At 46.1% G+C, this 10416-nt stretch overlaps 1 protein-coding gene across 4 annotated transcripts in view; it reads right to left on the bottom strand.

The window, feature by feature from the left end:
* Nucleotides 1-1210: 1210 nt before the first annotated feature.
* Nucleotides 1211-10416, bottom strand: part of LOC128417968 (disintegrin and metalloproteinase domain-containing protein 2-like) — a 44760-nt gene continuing 35554 nt past the window's right edge. For all 4 annotated transcript variants that reach the window (XM_053397249.1, XM_053397250.1, XM_053397252.1 and 1 more), the window contains 5 exons: nt 9301-9381; nt 6548-6665; nt 4746-4905; nt 4064-4108; nt 1211-1312 (listed from right to left, as the gene is read on the bottom strand). In XM_053397249.1, the coding sequence (XP_053253224.1) occupies nt 1285-1312; nt 4064-4108; nt 4746-4905; nt 6548-6665; nt 9301-9381 (432 nt within the window). In that variant the 3' untranslated portion in view covers nt 1211-1284. The remainder of the gene's footprint in view (nt 1313-4063; nt 4109-4745; nt 4906-6547; nt 6666-9300; nt 9382-10416) is intronic.

Raw genomic sequence — 10416 nt, 5'->3', positions numbered from 1 at the left:
GGAGAGCGTTCCACAGGGTGGGTGCCACTACCAAGAAGGCCCTCTGCCTAGTTCCCTGTATGTGGGAGAAGGAAAGCTGATCTGAAATCTCCGCTGCCTTACAAGGCATCATCGGGGAAGTGAATGCTCAGGAGAAACCCTACACAAATCCAGAGTGCAGTCTCTAAAACGGTTGTACACCTCTGTCTGGCAACTCCTGCAGCCAAGCTGGTGCTTTCCTTTGGACCTCATCAGTGAGGCCAAGAGGGGGACCCTGCCATCTGGGCAACCCAGGACCTCCAGACACACTGCCCAGGCTCGTGCCTTGGGGTGGTCACTTTGGTGCTGCCAGCGCAGCTGCTTGACTTGTAGTCTCCACAGACATCAGGCTGGTGGTTCTGGATAACAGGAGGCGTGACTAGAAGGAACTCAGAATGGGGAACATCAGGCTCCAGGTCACATGCAGCTTTCTAGATCTGAGCATCTTCCCAGGCCACACCCCACACCAGCCCTGCTTTGCCACCCTTTGTGTGTGTTTGTGCCAGGCTTCAATGTGTCCTCAAGCCCAAATTACCAGAACAGGTACGAGAAAAGAGGAGCTGCCCTCAGTAAATTAGGTTGGCTGGGACATAAGATTTGCACTGCCATTCTGTCCCCCCCCCCCCAGATCACCTGTCTTCATTCACAAAGTTTCATTCACAAACAAAAATCCATGTAAAGCTGGAAGAAGGGGACAAAGTACTGTGGTTCCTCGATTTAAGAACAGTTCTGTTTACAAATGATTCGGTTTACGGACTCCGCAAAACCGGAAGTAGTGTCCCGGTTTGCGAACTTTACCTCGGTCTAAGAATGGAATCAGAACGGTGGAAGGGCACAAGCGGCAGGAGGCCTCATTAGCGACTTGGTTTAAGAATGGCTTCGGTTTAAGAAAGGACTTCCGGAACAGATTAAGTTTGTAAACCGAGGCACCACTGTAATGGTTTCATTTCTGCTTTCCACAGCTGGTAAGCCTAAGAGCTGGTTGGGGGGGGGGCAACTTTAGCTGTGAAGAATGCTTGGATGTGTGCCTAAGAATACAAGCTTTGCTTTTAGGTAGAGTTTGATGGGTAATTGGCAGGACTTGCAGTCTCAGCATGTACCTGCTGATGCCAACCCATAATGAAGCCCCTGCATGCTGTATCCAAATGCAAAGAAGGACCTGGAGAACCATTCGAAGAATACTTTTCACCTGTACTGTATAAGCAAGCAGTAATTTATTAGGCAGCTACAAGTCATATAAACAGCAGGAGCCTGGCCCAGGTCTGGTCACGTTGTGTCTTCTCGGTTGCTCAAGCTGCTCACATGCCAGGGGTAGCAGGAGGGAGAGAGGAGAGAAGACATGATGGAGCAATACAATAAGGAGAATCCACAAAACGAGGCAAAAAAATAAATGGTGCATCTGCATTTCCTTAGCACCACCCAGAAAGATGGAGAAGAGATGGGAAAAACCATCTTCTCCCATAGAAGCCTCTCCACTCCCTGCATAGTCTTTGAAATTTCTTTACCAGGGCTGGCCCAAGACACTCTGGCCCCTAAGGCAAACCATAGACTGGGACCTCCTGCCTGTCAGGGAGGAAGGGCTGAGTGAAGATCTACATCAGGAACTGGGGGGAATAAAGCTGTACATTGGGAACAAGAATCGGAGGAGACCTGTTCACCAAGAGGCCGCCGTAGAGGTGGCATGGGGGGTTGCCTGCCAAAGAAAGCACAGATCCGGCATCCAAGGAGTGGTGTCACTGCCACCACAGCAGCAGCAGGAGGTGATGCGTACTTTGGAGGCCAGATCTGCTGCCCCTATGAATCCTGCTGCCTGTGGCAGTTGCTTTACCTTGCCTCTTGGGTTGACTGGCCCTGCTTTGTACCTTTCCTAGGTGAGGCAAGATTCAGTGTGGGGCTTTGCCTGGAAGTGCTGCTGCTGTTATGAAAGTTTCCCAAGCAATGCCTGTCACTGCTTTGTTCAGCCTTCACCAATGTGGTGCCCACCAGATGTTTCAGACCACAACTCCCTTCAGCCCTGGCATCAAATGGCCATGCTGACTGAGGCCAACAGGAGCTGCACTCCAAAACATCTGGAGGGCACCACACTGGTGAAGGCTGGCAGAGTTTTAGGTGTCCCATTTAACATTTTTGAATTGATGAAACCATGTGAATTGAGAAAAGAGTATCTAAACAATTAGAACAAATACTATTATATATTTTAAACAGACCAAATACACTTAAAATTGAGTAATGATGAATAATAATATAAGAATGTAGAATGCTGTAAACAAAAAATTCAAAAGAAAATAAGAAAAAGCAAACATCGCTGTCATTAATAGGACAGTATTTAATGAGTCTTTTGTTTGCAGTTGTAGTATTTATATATTTATGATCTATAATTTAAGGAGACTCAGAGTCATATATTCCCATAGAATAGCAAAAGTCATTAACATTTTTTTTTAATTCTTTGGAATCCTGCCTGACAGTCCCCTCCAGGAGACAAGCAAAATTCCTCCTTGTTTAGAAAGGCTTGGGGTTGTGCGACTGATTCCTGCATGCGGTATGATCCATCCCAACCCATGTTCCATGTTCAACCACAAGTGAGGCCCACCTCTTTGGGGTTGTGTTATAGCAAAAGTGTTCCTAACATCAAGCTGGTGCCCTAATATAAAAATTGCCCAAATAATCTGCTGTCTATAGTACCACTTTCTAAGGTACTGATGAACTCCTCTTGGTGTTAATGATTATGGTCTCAGGGAAAATCAATGCCCCATGAGCTGTGTCATCCATTTGTGTTGCTTTGGCTGACTGGTTCAGGAAATGCCCTGGGCTGGAATCCATGTGGGCAGCCTCCTAAAAGTTCCCTTTCTTTTACGCCTGACATCACTGTTGGATTTCCCCCAGTTAGGTATACAAAAGCTGAGTAAGGGTATTTCCACCTCACCCTTGATGTGGCACAAACTCTCATTTTCTGCATCACAACCCGTCAGTGCAGTGATCAACTGGAGGGTGATGGCTGTTGCGGGGTGTCTGTGACTCAGCTGTTGCATCTTCCACTCTTGGCCTTGGATAACCTTGGGGGGAGGCCCTGAACCTTTGTCTAGGCTCAGGACAAATGTGAGTGCTCTTTGAAGGCCCCCTAAGCCCAGAGCTGTATGGGTGTTGTGTTGTGGGGGTTCTCCTTCCTCCCCTTTGTGTGTTGTGCTAAAAGAACAACAGCTGTGAGTTCAAGCAGTCTGGCTTGTAGGGGTGCCTGGAGACAAGCAGTAGAGGGCTGACTGCTGGCTGTGCCACTGGATCTGTGCCACTGTGATGCACATTGTGTGTCTGATGATGCAGTGGTGCATGTGGGGGCAGCCTGTGGGCATCATTGCTGGTGGAGTCCAGGATTGGTAGGCTTTGATGGTTTTCTAGGAATGCTGTGTCTATTGTGACTATTAAGCTGACTTCTAATCTTTGAGCTCGTTTGGAGGTTCTAGCAGGGTGCGCAGCTATTGTAGAACGGTACACTCCTATCTGGGATGGTCGTCCTCTTCCACTGAGTGTGCAGCTTCGGGAGGGATGCACATGGAGCGGTGAGGGAGGAAGGGGACACCTGCCTAGCCAGCCAGATCAGCCGGATCAACCCTGGCGATCAATGGGGTGACAGATGTCGCAGCCAGATTGCCCTCACATCCCAAGCTGACTTCTAATTTTTGGACTGGTGTAGAGTGAGACTGAATAGTAGATACGGCAGTTATTTTGCTGCCAGAACAACAGAATCACTCTCTGGCCACCCCCACGCACAACTCCTGAGTAACTAGAGTAAAAGACTGCTCTGTCCATGTTTGTTTTCAGGTCTTATTTTACTGTGTGTTCCCTTGAGGCTCCTTGAAAGGTAACATGCAGATTTTGCAGAGAAACCCAGTCCTTCCTTAATTGGTGGGGAAAACTAGACAATTTAATCCATGTTTCAATATCACAAAGGGAGAAAATTAGGGAGTGATCCTTTTCTAGACTGCAGCCAGCTCTGGAAGGAAAATTAGTTTCTTTTTAATCAATATACTTTAAGTTAGTTGAAGCTTACCTTGTTTTGTCTGACATGCTATATTCATCGGATCTAGTATAAGAACTGAAATGTAATGAGAATTAAGATTACCGGTACTTAACCTCAATTATATACAGATAAGCATACCTCGGCTTTGTCATGGAGTTAGCTTTACTATAAAGTCTGAAAATTAATTATTATTATATGTACTGGGGCGGGCAACCTATGGCCCTTCAGAGGTTGCTGGACTACACCTCCCATCTTTCCTGACCACTAGCCATAATGGGTTGTTGCAGTCCAACAACACAGGTTTCCTATCCTTGCTTTTCTTTCTTTTGTTGTTGGACATCATCTCCCTCCAGTATGGTCAACCACATCTGGAGGGATATACAGCCCCCCTCCCAATATATACTAACAGCAAACTCCTATCTGTGTTATTATGTAGCTAAAATGGCACCTCTGACGCATCAGCAGGCTCAGATGAACCCCAAGGTTTGCAGAAATACAACAAAAATATTAGGAAAAATCCCTAAGCAAGGGACTCCCCCCCCACAAAAAACCCACAGCCCAATGCAAAAGTGGGTGAGAGGGGAAAGGGCATGTGGAGGTGGCCATGGCTGAAAAAGATTGCATTCTGTTGCAGGTCCTATTTGTCCAAATTGTTGATGTACCAGAAGATTTCAGGTGTGTACAGGGCAGGCCCTGATAAACTGTGACTTACTCAGAATCACCTAGGGACCCGCTGTCCTCTATGAAGTAGTTGCTGATTCGTGCCCATTTGACAATCAGGACGGCTGACCCAACCACAATGGGCAGAAAGAGAAATATGCTCAGGAGCACCCACGTCCGCATGTTGTCTTCTATGGCTCTTTCTGTAATATCTAGATGGAAACAAATTTCACAGCAAAGACTGAACCAGGAGAGCTGCCGCATTAGACATTTTTAGTGTGGCACTGCCCAATGCTCCAATTTTATAGAATTTTTTAAAGATTAGAAAGCAAACTCTTTCCACATTGCTAAAACAGCAACAACCAGAAAGGTTTTTTATTTTTTAATTTAGCATTATTGTGGTATAAAAATGTAATATTGCAAACACAGTTTTATAGCACTATTCCTCTCTTTCATTAAAAATAAATAGAGAGCTGGAAAATTAAATTAAAAGACCGTTTAAATATATATATATAATGGCATCCTTCACAAAGGTCACAGTGAAGCTGCAGACAGAAGTTATGTCAAATCCACAGGTGTCAGCAGAACATAGCAGGTTATAAAGGTAAAGGTACCCCTGCCTGTACGGGCCAGTCGTGTCCGACTCTAGGGTTGTGCACCCATCTCAGTTAAGAGGCCAGGGGCCAGCGCTGTCCGGAGACACTTCCAGGTCATGTGGCCAGCGTGACGAAGCTGCTCTGGCGATCCAGCACCAGTGCAGCACACGGAAACGCCGTTTACCTTCCCGCTATAAAGCAGTACCTATTTATCTGCTTGCACTTATGGGTGCTTTCGAACTGCTAGGTTGGCAGGAGCTGGGACCGAAAGACGGGAGCTCACCCCGCTGCAGGGATTCGAACCGCCAACCATACGATCGGCAAGTCCTAGGCATTGAGGTTTTACCCACAGCGCCACCCGCGTCCCTAGCAGGTTATACACATAGAAAAATGCCCTACTACTAATGATGTAGGCAATCAATTGCAGTTCTGCTTGCAGCTTACGACAGAAAAGCAGTAACTGGGAAGCACTAGGAATGTGTTAGCCTCTTTCTCTGCCGTGCTCTCTCTCTCTTCTGTGTCTAAGTGCTATCCTCATGTACAGCGCCTGTTCCTTCCACTGGAGTTTGGGCGAGAGTGTCTCCTGGTCAAGTGTCTCCTGTGCTCCAGGGTTATTACAAGAAGAAGAAGGTATTGTTTGGATTTTTTTACTCTGGCACCAGTAAGTTTTGTTCTGGCCCAATTAATTGTACATCAGCAAGTACACCCACATTGACTTTGTACTAGCCCACAGGGATTCAGCTGGCCCATCAGAATCCACAAGTCCATCACAGCCTGGTTTAGGGAGGGGCAGTAGTACTAAAACATTTGCTTTTCACTTTTGCTCTTTGAAAGAGAACTAGTAATACAGAGATGGAGAGAGGGGTTATGTCTATTCTGAAAACATATACCAATTTTATACTAGCTTAACTGCCACCCTTCCCCCATTTCCTGGGAATTGCAGTTTAGTTCAGGCACCAAGAATTCTAAAACATTTCACTCACACTGACTCTCATAAACACACAGCCTACAATCCTAAAGTTCCTTTGGAAGAAGGAATGATCATTAAGCTAATGTGCTGTCACTTCTCATCTTTCTGCCTTGAGAAAGACAGAAAATTCAAGGGAAGAATAAAGAGGGGAATGAATGGGTTAAAACAAAAATCAAACCCAGTCCCATGGTTTCAGGTTGGGGTGAAAGGTGGGTCCTAATTCTAAACAGTTTGGAAACTACTGCAGCAGAGCTATTTGTCAGGATGGAGGGTCCTGCTTTTACTGACCAGAAGCCAGCATGCGAAGCCCACTGTCAATGCTTCCTCCGAGGGGGCCTCCTTTTTCCTTGCAATTTGGAGGTGCCCATCCTGGATCACAGTGGCAGTTTCTTTTGTTGTTGCAGATCTGAAAGGGGGGGAGGAAGAGCAAACATTTACTCCTTGCTTACGTGCTTTATCTTAAAAAGAAAAATATGCTTTAAGAAAATTTTATTATTCTTATTATTTCCTGAGCAGGGCCTCAGTTCTAGTCTAAAATAAAATTAAAGGTAAAGTAGTAGTAGTAGTAGTAATAATAATAATAATAGTTTCATTATTTGTACCCCACCCATTTGACTGGTTTGCCCCAGCAACTCTGGGCTGCTTCAAGCATATACAAAAACATAATAAAACATTAAACATTAAAAACTTTCCTATACAGAGCTGCCTTCAGATGTCTTCTAAAGGTTGAATAGTTACTTATCTCCTTGCCATGTGATGGGTGTTCCACAGAGAGGCACCACTACTGAGAAGGCCCTCTGCCTGGTTCCCTGTAACCTCACTTCTCGCAGGGAGGGAACCACCAGAAGGCCCTTGGAGCTGGACCTTCAAAGGTAGCCCCACATAGAGCGTGCTGCAGTAGTCCAATCGAGAGATAACCAAGGCATGTACCACTCTGGTGAGACAGTGTGCAGGCAGGTAGGGTCTCAGCCAGCGTACCAGATGGAGCAGGTAGACAGCTGCCCTGAAAATAGAATTAATCTGCAGCTCCATGGACAGCTGTGACTCCCAGGCTGAGCACCGGTCCTTCAAGGGCAGTTACCCAATTCAGGGCTAGGAAGTCCTGCCCCCTGTCCTCCAGGACCAGTACTTCTGTTTTGTTGGGATTCAACCTCAATCTGTTAGCTGCCTTCCATCCTCCAGCCGCTTCCAGACACTCACACAGGACATTCACTGGTTCTGATTTAAATGGAAGGGATCCAAATGTTCCCCATCCTCTAGACGTGCCTAGAGTTGTTGAGTAACCACCTGCTCAATTACCTTTCCCAAGAATGGAGGAGTTGAGACTAGATAATAACTGGCCATAATGGCTGGGTCCAGAGGGAATCAGCTGAGAGGCCATCAACTGGGGAACAAGACCACTCTTTGGAAGTCATTTGGGTCCATTAAGTGACCATTCAAATCAGTCCCACCTCCCTGCAGAGGGAAAGGGTCACAGAGAAGTCTAATTGCACCAGGAAGTGATTTGACCATGGCACTTCTTTTGTTGTACTGGAACTTAATGTCAGATCACCCACATCCACAGTGGTAAACGCCAGATCTAAGGCATGTCCATGGTTATTAGTAGGGTCAGAGTTATTCAGGGATAGCTCCATGAAGGCCATGCTTTCCATGAAGTCCCATGCGGTCCCATGCAAGGTCATGTCAGCATGGATGTTCAAATCCCCTAGGGCCACCAGACTAGGTGTCTCCAGCAGAATATCTGCCATGACCTGAAGCAGCTCAGGCAGGGAATTCTTGGTTCAGTGGGGAGGTCGGTGCCCCAATAGGAATCCTGCCCAACTTCTAGAACATGCATTCAGAAAACTGAGTCTCTTTAATAGGATGCACGGTGAAAACTAATGACTTCCTAAAAATTGCTGCAATAACCACCACTCCGCCACCCACATACCCTGGGTTGCAGTGCTTAAGAGAAACCTGGTGGACAAGCAGCAGCAATAATAGCCCCATCTGCCATGTCCCACCAAGTCTCTGTTATGTATGCCAGATCAATTCCTCTATCCATGACCAAGTCATGGATGTGTTAGAATGTGTTAACAGATGCCTTGATCTCACAATTAGCAGCGGAAAGCATGCATTTAGGTCAGGGGTGGTGGCTAATGTTTTTTAGCCCATGGGCTACATTCAAGACTGGTCAACCCTCTACAGATCACATGCCAACAGTGGTTGTGGCAAAAGCAATCATGCAAAGTTACCATACATAAAGTGCACATGCTTAGTACACATGCAGACCAGAGACACACATGAGGGCAAGTAGCTCTATTTCTCTCTCCCCCCCGCAAACATACATGAAATCATACAATCACACATCACACCTGCGAAAGATGGGGGCGGGGCGGGTTTCCCTTCCCATCAGTGTTCTGGGAGGAGTGAAAATTCTCCTCCCAGGCAAGCATTCTATAAGGATTAAGAAACGCTGTCTCTCCTCCCAGCTCAGCACTGTGATGCAAAGGTAGACACCTTGCAAAGGCTTTCTCTTGCACCACTGCTGATGGCACGTTGGAGGAGCTCAGGAAGCAGGAAGGGGCACAGTGTGTCATCTAGTTTTCTTATCTCTATGGCTGCCCTCAGAAACTGTCAAGCACCCTGAGTGTCTGCGGCTGGATATCTTCACATGAAGGAGAATGGAGAATCCTAAAGTGGTAAGAGCTGGCTGTACCACTTCAAGCTATGCATTGGAGATTTTTAGAAAAGTTCCCATATTAACTCCTTGCAAGTAGAAAATTAACACAGCAGTTAGAAGGATAACCTGAACTCTTCTTGCTGCGCTAGTTTTCTACCCACACAGTGGTTTTAGTAAAAAATGAAACTCCCCAGCTGTAGTCTGAAGTAGGACAGTCCACTCCACCACATCAGAACTACACTTACCTCAATCTCTTGCATATGTACAGCCAACTTCAGGCACACAAGAAAACACCAAATAGTTTCTGGAGGAAAACACCACCACCTCCTTTTTATAGCAGAAACACCAACATGGAAAATATAACATTCGTTTTACTTACTCCGTGCCCCAAACACGTTTTTGTAGGATCACAATCATATTTCAGGACGTCATACTTTTCACATACTTGTTTGAGACAAACCTTAAAAATAAATAAATCAATTTTCAGTTTTCAGAAGAGTTGCTGCCCTGCAACAGACCTTTTGCATTTACCAGACCGCATCTATGAGTGCTTCCAGACAGGTGTTTATTGCGAGATCTGTATGCAAGATTTTTCCATTGTATGTACAACGTCATCTGCATCAAAGTGGTATTCTGTATTTTCCCCTTCCTCCATTAATCCAGATCTACCCTTTTTACAGGAAAACTGCATTATCATGGGAGGTTGGGGTGGGGGCAAGATTAACCATAATGCCATCCTCTTGTCCAGCACCAATGCCTAAAAACCTTTTCCTCTTCCAGTCTCCTCCACCTCCGGCTGCCAGAGTAGTGATTACTACTAAATGGAAATCTCAGGACATACCAACAAAGGAAGAGTGGATTTGTAAATTACCGTATTTTTTGCACCATAACACTCACTTTTTTCCTCCTAGAAAGTAAGGGGAAATGTCTGTGCGTGTTATGGAGCGAATGCCTACGGATGGCGGGGAGATCTGCTGCAGTCGTGAGCAGAGGATCCATGGTTCCCCTTCCTTCCCTCCTCCGTGGCTGGCTTTGAAACAGCAAAGCGGGAGAAGAGCTGCTGAGTGGGGAGGAGAGAGGAACAGAGAGCCTGCTTGCTTTAAAGGAGCAAAGCGGGAGAGGAGAGGAGCCACTTACACAGGTCACCCCAAATTCACCAGCAGATCACATAGCATGTCCATGGCTACAGCTTGCACCAAAAAAATCACACACCCACTGTTGCCTGGGGCTGCAGTGGTGCAAAAACGTGGTTACAAAGCATGGATCCACATGGATCCTCAGGATTTTTGCATTGGGCTACCCCAAACTCACCGTCAGATCACATGTCTGTGGTCACAGCATGAACCACAAAAATCATACACCCACTGTTTCGTTTAGAATTTTTTTTTCTTGTTTTCCTCCTCTAAAAACTATGTGTGTGTTATGATCGGGTGCGTGTTATAGAGCGAAAAATACGGTAAGTGAGTATATAGAATTGGCAAAATTAACTTCAATT

This window comes from Podarcis raffonei, chromosome 7 (assembly GCF_027172205.1).
Source record: "Podarcis raffonei isolate rPodRaf1 chromosome 7, rPodRaf1.pri, whole genome shotgun sequence".
Lineage (NCBI taxonomy): Eukaryota > Metazoa > Chordata > Lepidosauria > Squamata > Lacertidae > Podarcis > Podarcis raffonei.
The sequence above is the reverse complement of the archived record's forward strand: the minus strand, read 5'-3'. Positions and strand labels throughout refer to the sequence as shown.